This window comes from Melospiza georgiana, chromosome 11 (assembly GCF_028018845.1).
Source record: "Melospiza georgiana isolate bMelGeo1 chromosome 11, bMelGeo1.pri, whole genome shotgun sequence".
In the NCBI taxonomy this organism is placed as follows: domain Eukaryota; kingdom Metazoa; phylum Chordata; class Aves; order Passeriformes; family Passerellidae; genus Melospiza; species Melospiza georgiana.
The window spans coordinates 17,674,307-17,692,959 of NC_080440.1; the positions used below are offsets into that span (position 1 = coordinate 17,674,307).

The following is an 18,653-nucleotide window of genomic DNA, read 5'->3' on the forward strand; positions in this document are numbered from 1 at the left end:
TCCAGACACTGACACTGCCCTGCACAGACCACTGAATTCATCCTGCACCCAGTCCTGCAAATCAAAACATAAAGCTTTTATTGAAACCTTTATTGGTACCTATATCTCTATAAGTAAATAAATTTTTAGAGCAATTTGAAATCATTACAGCTGAACTATTTGTGCCATTATTGACCTGGCCTTCATTCCCCAGGCTCTGTTCTGGGCAGGGTTCAGGTGTGCAGGCTGGGAAATCTCCTTCCCTCACCTTCCTGCCTCACTACTATTTTTCCCTTTCCAGAGCCTTTTCACAGCTGATTTCAGCACTGGAAAAGTGGAGGAAATGTTTTTTTGATGTATCATGAAACGTTTTGTAATTTCTCAGTGGTTGCCAGCCAGCAATAATATTTTTTCAAACCGTTTTCTTTGACATGGGACAACCCATCTACAAGTTTGGTTTTAAAAATTTATTTATTTATTTATGTATTTAGCAGCAAAGGAGGGACTTCTGTTGTAGCTACAGCCTTAAGAATTGATATTTTGAGGTATTTAAGAGAATCCCTTTAACGGAGGTAAGGTCGAGCTCCCAAGAGGGATTCAGTGGAGGCCCTTGGTATCCAGTTACTGGGGGAAGCCCAGCGTCCTGCTCTCGGTGGGTCAGAGCCGGGCGGGGTTCTCAGGACGTCCAGCGCAGCTCCTGCCCGGGTTTGGGCTCGGCTGCCCTGCCACGAACCGAGCTCCTTTCACCCCCGCGCCGTGAGGGGAACTGCCGGCCCCGCCCCTGCCCCGCCCGACCCCTCCCCCAAGCCCCGCCCCCTCCCCGCCCCGCCCAATCAGGATTTCCCGAGCGGCCTCGCGCCGCCGTGACGCACCGCCCCGAGTGAGCTCACACCCAATGGGTGGCCGCCTTACAAAGCGCCGTTGTGCGGCCACACAGAGCCGCGCTCCGATTGGCCGTGGCCCTGGCGGCGCTTCCGGCCATGCTGCACCTGGCGCGATTGCATCATGGCGGGACGGAGGTGAGCGGGGGGACCGGGCCGGAGCCTCGGCCCCTCACGGCCCGGCCGGGCTGAGCTCCGTGCGCCCGGTCCGACACACCAGAGCGGGCCGGCTCCAGCGCCGTGCCGGGGGGCGGCGGCTCCCGGGTCGGCAGTGCCGGTGCTGTCACGGCGGGAGCGGCTCCGGCCGGGCTGGCGGCTCCCTGCGGCCTTGGGCGTTGTTAGATCGTGTGTTCTGTGTGTACAGCGTCCCGTTCGTGTGCGTGATTTACTGCCTGGGTGCTGTGCGGATTTATTGCTTTTTCGGCAATTTAGGGATTACTTATAGGAGGTGCTTATTAAAGGGTAGCCTGGTGCCTTATTGCAGGGCTTTCTGCTTAGCAAGGCTTGGGTTCATCAGTTATTTGTATTGCAGGGCTTCATGCTTAGCAAGGCTTGGGTTCATCAGTTATTTGTATTGCAGGGCTTCATGCTTAGCAAGTCTTGGTTTCCTTAGTTATTTGTACAAAGAACTTACAGTCCCTTACAATGTGTAATACCTTAAGCATTCCCTTCAATATCCTTTTAGCTGGGGGGTTGATGAATGCACCCTTTTTATTGCTGCAGCTGCAGTGATTTTGATATCTCCAGCAAACCTTGGCTTCCACAGCCTTTCTGAGGCTTTAATTCGGTTTGGTGGTGACACCTTTAGAAAGCAGCTGTCAGGTGATAGAATTAATTTGTCACATGAAAGCAGTGTTCAGTAACTCAGCTGATGCTGGTTTCTGAGTTTTTATTAAAAAGATGTAGTTCAAAGTTATTTCAAGATAACCTAGATTTCCTTTGTTCCCAATGATGTTGCATTTTTAATCAATGTAGCAGGATGACAACCAACATTTCCTAAGCCAGCACAAGATACAGTGTAAAACTGGGCTCTTGCATAGCATGAAATGTTTGTATCTAAGGACAGCATTAATTGATGAGTGTGCTTATTGTTTTAGCAAGGTTTTAATTGGCCTCTCAATGTTACAGGAAATCCTTGCAGGGGGACAGCTGGGCTGGTGTTGCAGTTTTATTCCCTGGATAAGACACAGGGTTTTCAGAAGCAATGTTCGTTCTGTAGTTCAGCGTTCTGTTCCCACCCTTCCTTCCTTTTGTTTTAAACTTTGCTGTTTGCACCCCTTCTTGAAATGGAGAATTTTGATGATCAGGTGAATGGTCTAGACTGATGTTACTCCAGAACAGGACCTGAAAAGACAGAAATGGGTGCTAGATGTGGAAAATATGGAAAATGGAGCATTGTTTAACTTTGGAGAAAGCAGCTGTATGTGGAGAAAGGAAGCTCCTTGTCTTTGGAGGGAGCTTTGGTCTCTTTTATGGAATAGTTTGTGGGAGAAGGTGACTGGAACAAGAATAAGAGACTGATCATAAACCCCTGGAAATCAGAAACCTTTTGTTCACCTTTAGTTCATCCTGTGTTTTTATATTTATCATTTCTCAGGCGACAAAATGATTAATATAATGAAATCCACTTTGTTTTAATCACATATCTGATGTATGGGAAGTACAGCAATATTTCTCAGATGTGGGTTCACTTTGTTCATAGTGGTGTTTTAACTGAATTTTTATTGTTTCTTAAAAAATTAATATTTAAAAAAAGTTCATGGGAACTTGCTTTTATGGTTTTAATGCATGTTTTTTTTTCTTGTAGATAAGAAGCCCAGCTTAAGTCTCTGACTGCTGTAGCACAATCTCCAAATTTTGACACCTTTGCTAATGCATGTTGTTATCCTCTAAAAAAGTGAGTGTACTTAATAAAAAGTTAGTTAATGGTGCATTGTCTTAAACTTCAACACTTCTTGTCAGCTTCATGTGTTTTCTGATCTCTGTAGATGTGGTGTTGTGTGAAAGTGAGGTTTATTAGATGTGTTTGTATAATTTTTGTAATATGGTTTGTGATGTTTTTGCTCAGACTGTGTTCAAAGTAATGAAGTTATTCTCCATTATTTTGTGATTGAAAATAACTAGATTGCTTATAACAAGCTTTTTTTTTTTCTGTGCTGTAGGGGTACTCACACCTCTGTCTATAGAATGATTGTTGTACTTTGGCTTTTTTTTCTCAGCTGAGCTTGAGCCATGGCAAGATTTTCAATGTGCTTTTTGCCTTTTAAGTCAGTCTGTTTAAAATTCTGTTTAAAATTCTAAATCTCCATAAAATTCTGGTTTGTATCATTGGAAAATATAACGGGTAGTGATGGTTGCACATTAATTCCCAGCAGTATTTCCCCCCCGTGCTTCTGCTGCAGTGAAGTGCTGCTGTTGCTGAGGGTGTGGAAGGTTTGTGCCCTGTGGTTGCTGGACACTGCTGTGCCTGTGCAGTGCTTCAGTTGGAGAATGGGCCCACAGTGACCCTGGGGCAACGCAGGGAGGCTGTGAGCCCTGAGCAGCCTCCTCAGCCCTGCCCCAGGCACACCCCAAACCAGCCTGCCTCTGCTTCCTCACAGCTGGCCAGGCTCCAGACACTTTGTAGCTACACTGATTTGGGAGTTACACTGATTTATGCTGAGCTGGGGCTGAGCAGAACGTGCAGATCCCTGAGCTGAGTTTGTGTTTGAGCTCCCCCAGACAAAGGGAGGAATGGTGAATCTGACTCCAGGTTCTCAGCAGGCTAATTTATTATTTTATCATATAATATTATATTAAAGGATACTAAACTATACTAAAAAATACAGAAAGGATACTTACAGAATGCTAAAAAGATGATAATGAAAACTTGTGACTCTCTCCAGAGCCCTGACACAGCTTGGCCCTGACTGGCCAAGGAGTGAAAACAACTCACATGAAACCAATGAAATAATCACCTGTGGGTAAACAATCTCCAAACACATTCCAGACTAGCAAAACACAGGAGAAGCAAATGGGATAAGAATTGTTTCCCTTTCCTCTGGGGCTTCTCAGCTTCCCAGGAGAAAAATCCTGGGCAAAGGGATTTTTTGAGAAAATGTGACATGGAGCTGAGTAGAACATGCAGATCCGTAAACCTCAGGTCAGCTGGCTTGTGGGAGATCAAAGCTTTAAGGCTGAATTATTTTATCAGTTCCATTGTCTCTGTGATCAAGTCACAGTTTAATCAGTGCTCTGAGGCAGATTGGTGATAATTCCAGGTTATGTAGAGTAACTCACTGTGCTCAGGCTGGTTATTGCCTTTCAAAATACGTCCAGGCCATGTCCACATGTTCCTTGTCAGCCTCTGATTTCCCCTCCAAATGCTGTGTTGCCTGTGCTCCAGGTCGTGGGATTCTCAATTATAATAATGTGATAAAGGATAATTTGGGTTTGTTAGTGGAGAGAATGATTTGTCATGAATACAAAAGTGATGGAGTTGGTCTGTAGCACATTTTTTCATAGGGGTTGAAGTCTTGAGCTGGCAGTTTTTGTGGTGTTCTGGGTTCTGTTTAAGGAAATATTTTGGAGCTCCAGCTGTAACTGGAAGAATTGTCTTCATGCATTTGCCTTTGCTGCTTTATGGTTAGTATTTACAAATCTGAGTAAATCCCAAAACTCAGGCCTTTTTTTATTAACAAAACAGTGCTGTTACTTGTAATTCTCTAATGCTGAGTGAAACTCAAAGCTGTAGTAGCTACTTCTGGTGTAAGTATGCTTAGGAGCAGCAGCACTGAAGTGAGAGGTAGAAGAACCCTTTTATCCTTTAGCATCATCTGCTACAACCTTCATACCCAATTTTCTCCTCTTAGGGAGCTGCTGCCTTAAAACAGAGCTTTGTTTAGTTCTTGCTGTGGCATTTTATTGACACCTGACCCCTTTCTATCTCATAGCAGCTCTGGAACCAGGCAACTGCTGTGTGTTCCTAATAATGTTGAGAATTCCTCTTCCCTGTGTTGCTTGTACACAAGTGGCCTGTACAAGTTTTTATGTACTTCTAAAACTCATGTTCATCTTTGCAGTTTTTCAGCTGTGTTCTCTGCAGTCTGGCTGCTTTTAGGGGCATCTGAGATTGTTGGCACAGCCTGATGGAAAATGCTCCTTTAAACATCGAAACAGTTTGTGAATAGATGAACAAGGAAAAGTTGCTCCTTCTTCAGTAGTTGAAAGTGAAACTCTCTGATACAAACTGGTGCTGAAGGGTCAGTTTGAACTCAGAGGCTTGTCCTGAAGAAAAAACCCTGTAACCAAAACATAATTTACCCTTTGACTGTTTTCTCTGGGAAACAGAAATAAAAACATGATAAAAAAGGGAACAATCCTGGTTGAATGAATGGAGAATCCTTTTCCTGTTCCAAAACTTTGGTGTGAGTCAGTCAAAATTAGGCTTTTTTTAGAATGGAGTTCTTGCTTCCATGCCTGCAATGAATCAGGCTCTTTGGATTGGTGATGTGGGTTTGAAAGATAAAAGTTGTATTTGTGGAGTTATTTTTTCTCACTTCTGTTCAATGTGTCTTTTTCTCTTATCGATCCTTGTTGGGAAAGAATGGTTCAACAAGTCCCAGAAAACATAAACTTTCCAAATGAGGAAGAGAAGATCTTGACACTCTGGAAAAATCTAAATTGTTTCAAGGAATGCCTGAAGCAATCAAAGAACAGACCTAGGTAAGAATTGTTAAAAGCTGCAGCAATTGTGTGTGGCAGTGCAGGGCTGGCTTGGCTGTGGTTACTCTTTGTTTTTCCTTGGTTCTGTAAACAGCAGCTGCTCCCTTTGCCAGCAGCAGGCCTGGCTCTTTCTGCTGTCCCTTTATATTTCACTTGGTGAAGATCAGCAGTGTTCAAACCCTTGTAATGAACCTGCAATTTCCTGCCTGGTGGGTTGGTAAGAGAAATGGGGAGGGAAGCAAGGAGCTCTTCCCGCTGTGCTGGGTGTGCCATGGAACAGGCTGGGATGTTCCCTGCAGTGCCACTGCCAGCACCTGATGATGGAGGAGGAAGGAATGGACATTTTCCAAGTGAAACACAAGTAGTGCAAGCATGGAGTCACCTGTCACTGACCTGCTGCTCAGTTTTTGCAATTTTTATGAGGAATGTTTTGTGTTGTAGGTTCAACTTCTATGATGGCCCCCCGTTTGCCACGGGGCTGCCCCACTATGGCCACATTCTTGCAGGAACCATCAAAGACATTGTGACCAGATTTGCTCATCAGAGTGGTTTCCATGTTGAGAGGAGGTTTGGCTGGGATTGCCATGGCTTGCCTGTGGTATGTGTCATGAATTTACTGCAGATACTTCTGTAGGTTCTTCTTTCCCTGTTGTTCCCTGCTTATCACTAATATTTCTGTTGCTTTTATGCCTGACATTGTTGCTAAAAGAGAAATGGAAGTTCCTTGTCCAGTGTGTTTCTCTGGCTTTTGTGTGTGGTGAGTTCAGGAGCTTCCTTCTGGTCATTGCTATGAAGCTGTATTTATTTGGCTCATATTTCAGAAAGTGGTGTTTTGTTTATTTTACTAAAGAAACTAAAGAAACTGTCACACCAGAGTGAGCCTGTGAAATCCCTGCCTAGTTCAGGTGCAGCTCCCATGAAATCCCAAAAGGTTAAAGGAGGCCCCTGAGCCTCATTAGAATGCACAGGACACATAAAGTATCCAGGAGACTCCTGAAGGCTTTTGCTAACAGGATGTTTTGTTTGGTTGTTTTCCATGTTCCAGGAATATGAGATTGACAAGACTTTGGGCATTAAAGGGCCAGAGGACGTGGCAAAGATGGGCATTGAAGCTTACAACAAAGAGTGCAGAGGGATTGTCATGAGATATGCCAAGGAGTGGGAGGTGAGTGCAGGCTCAGTCCACCTTCTGCTGAGCATTTCTAAATGTGTTTGTGCAGAAGTGTTTCAGGTGGGGGGACTTCATCCTTTTCTCTGATTGTGTGCATAAATCTCATGCCTTTAAGCTCCTGTGTTTCTCCCCTGTGATCCTGAAAGGGAACAAAAAGAGGCCCTTTGTGGCTTGGAACAGACACTGCTGTGCTGTCAGGAGAAGGTTACTGGCAGGTTACCTGGAGCTCAAAGTGTCTGATGAGCTACACTGAGCAAATAACAGATATGTTGAGCATTGTCTCTTTCTTTGTGTCTTCTCTTGTATAGAAAATTGAAAGATCTGTCTGGTTTTCTAATGGAGCCATTAAAGAAAATTACCATTAACCTCACTGCTTTTCTGCTCCTCCTTCCCCACAGTGTTTTCACTGCCAGAGTGCAGGGCAGCAGCTTGTATTTTTGGAAGAACAGAAATTCTCACATCTGGTTTTGTCACCAGAGGTGTGGGTAAACCCTCAGTCTTCCCAGAGGATATTGGTGTCAGTTTTTCATCCCAGGAATACAGGGAGAGTGTTGATGTCTGCGAGTTTGAAGAATGGTAGTTCTCTTAAAATTATTTCCAATTAAGCTTCATCTTAACCATATTTTTTTCCCTAGGCAGAGCAGTCCTATATTATTTTAATTTTTTCCTCCTGCAAAGGCTCTTCTACTACATCCCACTCCTCTGCATGTTTCTAGTCCTGCTGTATTTCTTTTCATGGAAATAGGAGTTTCTTACTTGAGCATCACTTGCCTCTTGCCCTTGGGAGCATGAAGACACCAGAGGTGCCTTGGGTGGAGTAACTGTGGCTGGATGAAAAGCAGACAGTTTGTTTTTTTTCAAATTACACTCTGAAATGTTGTATTTTAAACCCATCATGGATAATTCTTTATTGCTTTTAGAAATAAAAACAGCAAGATTCATTCTGGTTTGTTGTGGTGGTTTAACCCCAGCTGGCAGCCAAGTACCAAAGAGTGGAGATAAGAACAGTTTAATTGAAACAAAATAAAATAGTAGAATGATGTTAATGATAATAATAATAATAATAGTAAAAGAGGACAGAGGGAGGAATAAAAGCCAGGAAAACCAAGTGATGGCCAGCCCAGTGATTCACAGCTCCTGGCCAAGTCCCCCCAGTTCTCTGCTGGGCATGATGTCCTGTGCTGTGGAATGTCCCTTTGGCCAGCTGGGATCAGCTGTCCTGGCTTTTCTTTGTCCTGGCTCTTCTCCCACCCAGCTCCTTGTGCAGCTCCTGGCTGGCACAGCCTGGGAAACTGAGAACTCCTTGTTTGGGACAAGCAGGACTCAGCAGTACCTAAGCCAGCAGTGGGTTAACAACATGATTCCCATCCTAAATCCAGAACACAGCACTGGACAGCTATGAAGAAGAAAGTTAACTTTGTCCCAGCCACACCTGGAACATTTGTGGTTCATTTTCCATACCTTTTAACTTGCTGTGCTTCAGCAGCTGGTGTTTTTGCAGTGCTGGTTAGTGCAAGCACTTGATCTTTTGGGTGGTGAATGGATTTTGTGTTTTGTTTTGTTCATACACACAGACATAAACAAGTTTATCTTAGATGATAAATAAAAATAATGAAATTTGTTTAAACTGAAATTTTTTGGAATAGTGCTGGGAGAGGAATTACCAGCATTCCTGTTGGATTGTTTGTTTTCTGCCTGGAGTGGTTAGCAAATATTTGAGCCTTATGAAAAAATAGTAAAGGTTCCTTGGCTGTGTGAGATCTCACAATGCTGTGACCAGACATACTGCTCCAACTCTGTGAATCCTTGTGCTAATCAATCCTAGGCTGTGGATCTTATAGAGGAATGTCAGAGTGGCTTAAAGGTCAGGATGGAAACTGATCCATGTCAGAGCTCAGGTGTGGTATGAAAATGCAGAGGTGAGGGAGTGAATGTTTTGTGTTCCCTTGGCTGGTGTGACATTCAGTGTGGGCTCTGTTAGCAGTGTCAGGACAGCTGTCCCTGCCTTGGCTCTCTGCAGAGCTGGGGGGTTTGGGTGGCTGTGAAATCCCACTTGTCCCAGTGAATCCCACAGCTGGCTCATTCCTCATCAGTGTCTGAGTGTGACCATGGCCTGTCCTGAGCCAGGGGTGGCACCTGTCACTGCTGGGGCTCTGGCAGCCCTCTCGTGGCTCTGGGCAGGCACAGAAGGCAGCTGGCCCTGGAAGGGTTTGAGAACTTGTCATGTATCAATTTCTCTCAGCATTGCTTTGTCTTCAAGTTACATCATGTTTGCATGGAGCTGAAAGCTGAGAGAGTTCTGGGTTTTCACTGTCTCTGCAACAAGTAGTCTTAAAAATAGAAGTGTGACCACTGTCATGAAGAGCAATTTTCAGGCATTTGAACCTTGGCTGAACCTTGAGGGATCCACCATTTCTATCTGATGGATGATCCAATGATCTACTGTTCCTGCTGTGTTGAACACATTTACCTGATGTGTGACCTTGGTTCTAAATAGCCATGCTCATGGTTTCATTCCTTCCTTACTTCTGCCTGTATGAATACACTGTTTGGAACTATTATCAGGCTAAAATACTTTGTAGATGTATTTCATTGAGATGGGACAACACTGCACTTAAAATCCAGCTGATTTTTATTTTACAGAATAAATATTTGTAATGTATCCTGCTGATGCATTATTAAGATGCCTTTCAATCTGTTTTTGTGTCTTAACAGTTCAGTGTTACCAGATTAGGACGCTGGATTGACTTTGAAAATGACTATAAAACTCTTTACCCTGAGTTCATGGAGTCTGTGTGGTAAGTGAACACTCACTGCTTTGGGGATTTGAAATGTGAGAAAGGCTTCACTCATTGCAAACATGTATTGGTCCACGTGTCACTGGAACTGCTCAGAAAGTGCCAAATGCAGTTAAAACATCAGGCAGAGGAATTAAAGTGATGTGAAACCTCTTGATGTCCAAGTGATGGAATGAATTTTCCCATTTTTTCCTTCTCCAGGATAGCAGGGCTTTGCAAAATAAAGTGCACCAACGCTGCCCTGAAATCTTACTGCTCCATGCCAGCTTCAAAGCACTTCTGAAGATCTATTAATATGGTCCTTGGTTGGTTTAGGAAATTACATTCTAGCTCTGCATTCTTGATGTTCTTCACACTGTCAGCTGTAAATGGCAAACTGTCCAAGCTCAGTTTAGCTCCAAACCTCTCCTTCAAGCCTGATTTTAGAGGCTGTGAATCTGCTGTTATCTTTTTCTTGGCAGCACAGTTTGACGACTGCCTTGGACTCCTGGAGCAGAGCTTAATAAAATTTGGGTGTTTTGGCAATGTGTTCAGTTTCTGTTGGGATTTCAGAAGACAAGAAAACCTTCCAGGTTAAGGATGAGCAGGTTGGTTTAACACAGTGAAGAAATGGGAGCTGTGAATCCTTTGGGTGATAGAATCACAAGGTGAATTCAACATCCATTGAAAAGCAAATTATGTGCATAATGAAGTATTGAATATTTGGTAATGTTAGCATTATTAATCAGCTTTAATTGTGTAGTTTCATAAAGTTCTGCCACTGGATTGACAGAGCTTTTAGATGTCCCTGCAGAGACATCTAAAAGAAGCCACTGCAGAGACTGAAGTGCCAGTGAGATTTCAGTGAGCAGTGGAGAGATGGTGGGAAGGCAGCAGATGTTTAACTCGCTCAGCTGAAGAAACCCTGCATAATTATAAAGCCAAAACTGACAAGAAACCTTCATTTTGTAAATTACAGAAATACTTAGTGGCATCTCAAATCCTGTTTAACGGGCAGCTTAAAAACCAAACCTGCCTTGAGCTAGTTGCAGGGTCTCTCTCAGCAGCCCAAGCCTTTTTTTGGTGATTTTTTTATCCCACCACCTCTTCAAAAGGCAATTTCTGGTCTTTGACCTGTGTTACAGAGATCACCTCCTCTAATGCCTGATTTGATACAAACTCTACATTATATTGGATCTGAAAACTCAGTGAGATTTCAGGAAGCATGTAGGCAGACAGCCTCTTAATTTTGTACTTTTTTTGCTTCCTGATACTGTTAAGTTTCTGTTAAATCCTGTAATGAAACATTTTCTGTTTTTAAAAATTGGGGTTTTTTTTTTGGGAAGTCTCCTAGGACTGTCTCAGGGCTGAAGCAGATGATGCTTAAAGAGAGCTCTGTCACTGCACTTAGAGTGATGCTTTTGGCAGGGTAATGCCCAATTTCCTAAAAATTAAATAAATTAAAAGGTGAGCCAGGCAATCATCAGACCCACAAGGTGTTACTGAAGTTACTTTGCACGTCCCTCAGGAGTGTAATTTGAGCTGTAGGTTCTAGAATGCTTCTCTCACAATTGATTCAATTTTTTCTGTGCTCCTTTTGAAATCCCTGAAAGTTTCAAATTTAGTGTCCAGCTATGTACAATGGAGAAACTGCAGCTTAATTTCTGCATTGGCTGCCCTGGAGACCATGTTGGCCTGTCCAGTGGTTTGACCTTGCTGTTGTTCTGTCTGTGGGAGTACAATGATGATTTTAGGTCCAAAAAAAAATAACCTGGTTATGAAAATGGGAGTGGGCTTGGCAGCTGTAGGTTTTGTGGTTAAAATATGGTGAGGAGTGTCTCTTTAGTCATATAATCAGCTCAACCAGTCTGTTTAGGTTGTTTTTTTCTGGTCTGTAGCTTTTCCTGCAGCTCTGGAGTGGCCTCAACTGGAATTTCTTTGTGACATGTGGTGTTTTCTTCCTTGTTTCTGTTGAGTTCAGGGAGAAAATCTAATACTGGTAATAAATGTTGTTTTCAGTGGTGGCTGATTTGATCCAAATCCTTTAGATTTGGAGTATTTAGGACTCAGACACCAAATACATCTGTTGTATGGTATCTCTACAAAACAATCTTAATAAGCTCAGAATGTTGGAGAGCATTTCTTTATCTTTATAATTGGTCTGGTGGAAATGACTACTTTGTTGGCATTTTGATGCTGTCATATGATGACTGACTAAACTGAATTTTTAGCCTGCTAAATTTTGACTTAAAACAAAACATTCACTGGTAGAATTGTGTTATCCTGGCAGAATTTTTCAGGGGAGGATTGAAGGTTGGTGTCAGTGAGAGGTGATACTGTGCTGGTTTTGCATGTTAAGATCCAATCAGCTCTGCACATACTGAATAACTTAAATAGAATTAGAACTTAAAAGCTCTGTACAACTTGTCCTGCAGCCAGCTGGATCTCAGTTAAGAAGTGCCCTTCACTGGAACAGTGCAGTGAGTGATGTTCTTGAGCTGGCATGGCACAAACATGGAATATCTTCTTGCTTTTTCTTTGTACAGCCACAAGGCACATCCAGTGAAATGGAGAGGAGTTTGGGAGCTTCAACTTCTCACTGAGGTGGTCTGAAAGAAACCTTTGGGAGTTGGAATAACTGTAAATGATTGTCCTCAGTGCTGGGTGTGGGTTCACCCCTGGGAAAAGCAGCCCAGGTGGGATGAGGGGATGTTCTGCATCCCCAGGTGATGTGAGGGCTTTTCCTCTCCTCCTGCTCCTCTGAAGGGTGGCTCGAGCAGATTCCTGTCACCATCTAGTGCCCAAACGAGCAACTGCGGGCTGAGCCTGGTAGAGACAGCCCTTGGTGACGGAGCTGTGGGAGGAGCTGCCCCGGAGAGCTGGGCTCACACCCTGAGACAGGCCCAGCACCCAGCACTAAACCAGAATGATCTCAGAGCAACAGATCTCTGAACAGAAATTCTCCCAGTAGATTTCTAGAAATAGATTTCTCCTAATAGAAATCCCTTTTGTATTCTGTGTATTCCATGACTAATGATTCTCTAGAGAGATACTGGTGATAAGAAGTGTGGTTTGCCCACTTTTCCATGAGTTACCTGTATTTTTTCCCCTCATTCTTGTGTTTCTTTTGTGCATTAAATTCTCTAGTCCCCTAGTTGTTACCTTCTCACCATTCCAGTCTTGTTGTATCTCCTTACCTGTATTTTGGAGGAGGAAAACTGCAGCCCTATGGCTGACCTTTGGGATAAGTCTAGCATCAGTTTTAGATATTCAAATTTACTGTTATGCAGGTATTTTGCATTTCTGGCTTCATCCAGAATCTGTCAACAGACACACAGCTCTGAAGGTTACAGCTTGGAGGGTAGACCTGGAACAGGATGATCTCTGTATGCCAGGACTTTAAAGCTTTCATGCTAGTTTAACACAGAATTTAACAACTTCTGTACTCAACAATTCCTAGGCCTTGGAACAAAGAAATACTTTTCCTGCCTTTCTTCAGGAGCTGTCTTTCCAAGCTGCTATTCTAAAGATAGGTTGTGTTTGTTATTGGAATTCATATTCCACTTAGGCTTATGATTTTTCTGATCCACATCCAGTGTTTTTTGAGTACTTCTTTTTTTTTTTTTTTGTCCCTAAGCATCTGTTTTTGCATGTTGCTTTCATTTTAATTTCCTCTTGTTTTTCAAGTATTGTCCATGAGTTGCAGGAAAAGCTTTTCCTCAGGATTTCTGCTTCCCATGGTGCTGTTAGGATGCAGTGTTTGCTGAATTTAAAATGACAGGCTTCTTACATAGTGTGGTGTTTGTGCCTGGATTTGTTTGGTGGGTCTACAGAGGTTATAAAATTGTGCTTTTATCTTGGTGTGAACTGATGTGAGGTCACACAGCAATAATTTTGTCCATTTACCTGAAGTACCATGGATATGTTGAAATCATAGACCTCTGGATCCTGCTGTCCTAATGGCTACAGAACTCTTTACAGAGGAAAAAAGGGGGGAAAGCACTTTATGTGTTTGAAAATAAATCTCAGTTATGAGGTAGTTTTGTGGAAAGATTGGAGTTCTCAAACCCTTAGAAAACCCTCAGATACTGATCATTGCAGACAGAGCCCCTTGATCCCTCAAAGGAATGGCATGAAGGGCTTGGGCAGCTCCAAGATCAAACCTTCTCTTTGATGTGAGCTGGATGGAGGTGTCTGAGGAGTGCAGCTTGCTTTTGGGTATGAGGGATGCCAGGGCTGTTTGCAGTGCTGCATTGGCTGATTCAGTATTTTTTAGAAGCAAAACTTCCATTTGCAGGGGTTTGGTTGTATCCATGTGCTGTTTGTGTGCTGTGTGTGTGACTTGGTTGAACAAATTCTGCAGGAAGGTTCTGGATTTTTGGGAGTTCTGGGGAGAGCAAGGCTTTGTTATTGACTGGGCTTGACCCCCATGACACTTCAGAAACAACAAACTCTTATCACTTTGGAAGTTAAACACTCCTTGCACCTTTAGGGACCAGATTCTCTCTGAACAAGAAGCTGAAATATGCATCTTGAATTTCACCTTTTCCCAAACTGCATTTTTCTTCAGTAAAGGTCTGAGTGCTGCTCCCACAGCCAAGAGGATGCAACTAAATTTATTTATGTGTGAGGAGAAATGTAGCAGAATTAGAGGAACAGGATTTAATTTCTCATTTCTGTGAGTAAATGCTGTGTTTGTTACTAGAAAGGAGCTCTGTGGTTTCCTTAGATTATTATTTTTTTTTCAGAAGGCACTGCATTTTCAATTTTGGCTTACAAACCCGGGTCCCTTTGTTGCAAAGTGTCAACATTTTTCAAACATAAGGGTTAAACCTTATGTATTTTCACCATGTTTTGTGAGATAATTGCCTAAAATATTGTGATTATTTTGATCAAAGTATGATCTCTACCTGTCAGTGACTCTTACTGTCAGGACCATCTCATCTTTGGCAGGTGGGCTCTGCTGCAGGGAGCTCTTTGGGAATCAGCTCTGCTGGTCACACACCAGCAGCTTTTTTGTTAAAGGAAACCATTTTAGGTGCTTTTTAAGATAACAAAAGAATTTGTGTAGTGGTAATGAGGGCTATAACATCAAACAGCAGACTTGACTCAACTAGAATTCTGTTTATTCTGCTGGAATGGCTGTGTGGGGGGACAGATTGTGACAAACTCCAAAGAGGGCAGGAGGGATGGAGGAGCTCAGGGCAGGGATGAAGCTCAGGGCAATTGTAGCCATGATACTTTCTGAAAAATCCTTTCCTTAGGATTTTTTCTCCTGAGAAGCTGAGAGGCCTCAGGAACAAAGTGTAAACATTGGTTATCTGCTGCTGTGGAATGCAACAGGTGCATCTGGGATTGGTCTCATGTGGTTGTTCCTAATTAATGGCCAATCACAGCTGGCTCAATCTCTGAGACACAAGCTTTTGTTATCATTCTTCTTTTTCTATTCTTAGCCAGCCTTCTTATGAAATCCTTTCTTTTATTCTTCTAGTATAGTTTTAATATATATCATAAAATAATAAATAAGCTTTCTGAAACATGGAGTCAAATCCTTATCTCTTCCCTCATCCTCAGACCCCTGTGAACATGGTCACAGGCAGGAATGGAGCTCAGGGCAGGGATGGTGGATCTAGGACAGGGCTGTGCTCAGGGCAGGCATTCCCTCAGAGCCCACCCCTGCTCTCAGTGCACAGCTGGAGCCTGGGCTGTGCAGTGGGGTGGGATTGCCACAGGAGGGAGATGCTGGCCTGCATTGGGAGCTTGGCAGCTCCACTAATGCTCACCTTTCCTGAGCAGCTCCCTGAGTTTACAGTTATATTTACAGCTGAATTAAATATTCAGTGTTTCTCTGGGTAGTTTTTGTGTGCTGTTAGTAGGCAGTGTTCTATAGAAAGGCAAGTGGAGCCTTTTTCTATAGGTGTTTCAGTTACTGTTTTTGAAAGGCAAATAGAACACCTTCAGTAGGAATGCTGTCACTTGTCACAGGCTGCATTAATTATGCTCTGAGGGGGTAAGCATACATTTAAAGTTACTTTAACTCCCACAAAAACTTGTGCAGTTAGCCAGCTCAAATTTATATGCTGAAAGCTGGTGAAACTATATTCAGGGATCATTTTTATAAAAGACTGATCTGGATTTATACAAGTCTAAGTTGATAAATTTAAAATCTCCACCTTAAAATAGTCACTCACTGCTGTGTTTCAGATTTGGGTTGGGGGTCAGGCAGCCACATCTTGCTGTTGGTGACATTTCTTGTTTGAACAAGGTTTCTTTGGAGCTGTGTGTAAGGTAAGGCACCTTTGTAGGAGTGCACAGCTCTGAGAGACTCCTGGCTTTGGCTCCTCTGTGGCAGAACTTGATGCTGCTGAAGGTCTCAGAGGCTTTTTCCATCTCAGACTTTGGATTATATAATTTTTCTGATGTTAATGACCACTCATAGCAGAGTTTTGGACTTCTATTGGAGGCCCATGGATGAATTTGATTGGACTGCACATCTTTTCTGTGTGACATTCTCTATTTTCTCCAGCTGCCTAATCTGCAGTGTAATAATTATTCTGATTAAAGCATCACAGGAATTCCATGTCAGCAAGCCAGGGCATGTCTCTTGGTATTCTTATTTTGGGCCACAGTTAAAATCAGTGCAATAATCTACTTGTGGTTTTTGTTGAAGATGATAATTTCAAGCACAGAAGACAAGACACTGACTGAAACACAGGTCCAGATTCTCAAGCACAAAATGACAGCCTGCAGAAAGAAGTGCTGCTTGCCAGGACTGGGTTGGTTGCTTAGCAATGAGCTATTTATCTGCAAAGGGACCCAGAAAAGGGATCAGGATGGTTTGAAAACATAGTTTGAATAAAGGAGCTTTTAAAGTCAGCAGAGTTTAACAGTTTTGCTGTGAAATTCCAAACGAGGAGGCTCTGTAGCGGCTCTGATTTGTGAGTTGAAGCTGGCAGGATTATTTAAGGCTTGGCCTCTCCTGCCTTACAGCCTGCAGGCTGTGCCACTGAGTGTGCAAGTCAGCAGGATGGGAGAAGCTGATAAATGCTGATGATCCTTGAGGAAACCCTGGGCATTCAGGGTTTCTCCATCACATGGACACCTTGAGTTGTGTGAAGAGTTTCTCTGCCAGCTTCCATTCACCTTGAACACTGACTCACTTTGTCACTTGCAATATTAATATTGCTGTCTTGATTATTTCAAGAAAACATAAGGCTCCAGCTATGCTCCAGGCTGAACTGATGATTTCCTAAGCAGAGTTAGACCTTGGTGTGAGACTGATGTCTTGGTGAGGATCTGAGTTCAAAGTAGAACATTAAATTGCAGCACTGAGTTCTTGGTTAACTGTGGTCTCCTGTGGAAATGCTCTCAGATGAGCAGGATTTACTTGGGCTGGGTTGCAGATGACTCTGATTTGTGTCTGTGTCTCTGCTGCAGCTCTGGTTGCTGCAGCAGAAAATTAAGATCATGTGAGAGGTGAGCAGCCATGTCACTACAGCTCTTCCATAAGTTATGACTGATTTCAGCCTTGTTAAATGTTCAAATTTCAGGTGATTTTTGTATTCAGGAAATATGAGAAGGGATTTACATGGAACACAAATCCATACTGCTGGTTAATCCTTGTGCTATGCACCACTGCATGGAATACCAAGCTGCTAGTTCCAGCCAAAGCCAAAATCTGCCAGAAATGCAGTTGCAATCAATTATATCTCTGCCTTTTGACTTGCAAATATTGTCTTTAGTTTATGGTGTTTTTTTTTTGAAGTGTCATTCAGAAAGAAACTCCAGCTAGAGCAGAAATTGTAAAATAAATGTTACAGTTTATTTACTAAATGTGAAACACCAAGTCATTTCTTCTTCCTTGTGTACTTCCAGGTGGGTTTTCAAGCAGCTCTATGACAAAGGCCTGGTGTATAGAGGGGTTAAGGTCATGCCTTTTTCTACTGCATGCAACACCCCCCTGTCCAACTTTGAGTCCCATCAGAACTACAAGGTAAGTTGCAATCAGATTTCTCTATTTTCCTCTGTAAAGCTTTTGTTCTTTTCACTTGGTGGTTCCTAAACATGTCATTACACTCCAGATTGGTGGTAAAATCTAGGTAAATTGGTTATTTTTAGTCATATTTTGATGTATTTGATTGGATCACTTGATCTTAGAGTTCTTCCTTGGTTACTACTTACAGATGTTTAAAGTACTCACTTTTTTTGTTGTGGCAAACTCCTCCCTCTCTGTGCTCTCAAGGCTTTATTGCAGTGGTGGATTTTCAGAGCAGAGCAGAGCTGCATCTGGAAGGAAGAGGGTCTTTGGCAGGGTTTGAGTCTTCTGTGAGGAAATTTGTAAGGAATGTCAAAGACTCTGTAGATGTAGGATAATGGTTCTTCTAAAAATCATTCATTTACATTGGGAAACACCAGAAAATGTTCTACCTAATATCATGCAGGGTTTACTGTGGTTTATAAAACGTTCTTTTAAAAATGAGTGACAAGATGAAGCAAGTGCAGCTTCTCACTTGCAACAAACTCATGTTCATGTATGTGAAGGCAGAACTTGTGCCCCAATTTTCCAAATTCCACATTAGTTTGTAGACAGAGGTTTTGTATCCCCTCCAATCCTGACCCAGGCCTCCACATCCTCACCTTGTAAATCTTCCACTTGCATTGTGAGAGCAGAGAGCTAGCACAGATTGTACATCTGGTCTCTATATCTTGCCTGAAAAAGTCCAGTTTTCTGGCCAAAAATAGTGGTTTTAAAACAAATGTTTAAATAGACTTGGAGTACAATGCAGCCCACAGATACCAGAGAGATACCAGAGCTTTCAGTGTTGCTGGAGGGCATTTGTACTGAAGAAAAAATGGTTTGTGATTTATGAAAGAGAGATTTGCAAAGAGATCTTGATATTTGTGACTGACAACTGAAATAATTACTTTTCTTGCTCTTATTGGCTGACATTTCATACAGGCTCAGATAAATGAGATTTCTTTAGGAAAAAGACTTTTTTGAAAGTTTGAATGTGTATCTATATTCTCTTTTTCCATAATAAAGCTTGAAGCTCTTTTCTCTTCTTGAGTCTTAATGAAATATTTAGATGCTGTTTCTTACTCTAGAACCAGAGGTGTGTGTGGGTGGGATGCTGCTCTGCC

At 42.7% G+C, this 18,653-nt stretch overlaps 1 protein-coding gene and 1 non-coding gene across 2 annotated transcripts in view; both read left to right on the top strand.

Moving 5' to 3' along the window:
* The first annotated feature begins 944 nt into the window (after positions 1 to 944).
* Positions 945 to 18,653, top strand: part of IARS1 (isoleucyl-tRNA synthetase 1) — a 95,514-nt gene continuing 77,805 nt past the window's right edge. The window contains exons 1-7 of the mRNA XM_058031823.1: positions 945 to 998; positions 2,668 to 2,757; positions 5,445 to 5,564; positions 6,006 to 6,162; positions 6,610 to 6,729; positions 9,451 to 9,533; positions 17,388 to 17,505. Coding sequence (XP_057887806.1) covers positions 5,446 to 5,564; positions 6,006 to 6,162; positions 6,610 to 6,729; positions 9,451 to 9,533; positions 17,388 to 17,505 — 597 coding nt within the window. The 5' untranslated portion in view covers positions 945 to 998; positions 2,668 to 2,757; position 5,445. The remainder of the gene's footprint in view (positions 999 to 2,667; positions 2,758 to 5,444; positions 5,565 to 6,005; positions 6,163 to 6,609; positions 6,730 to 9,450; positions 9,534 to 17,387; positions 17,506 to 18,653) is intronic.
* LOC131088341 (small nucleolar RNA SNORA84) lies at positions 3,300 to 3,431 on the top strand. Its single transcript, XR_009115088.1, has one exon. It is a non-coding gene; the product is annotated as a small nucleolar RNA SNORA84 (small nucleolar RNA).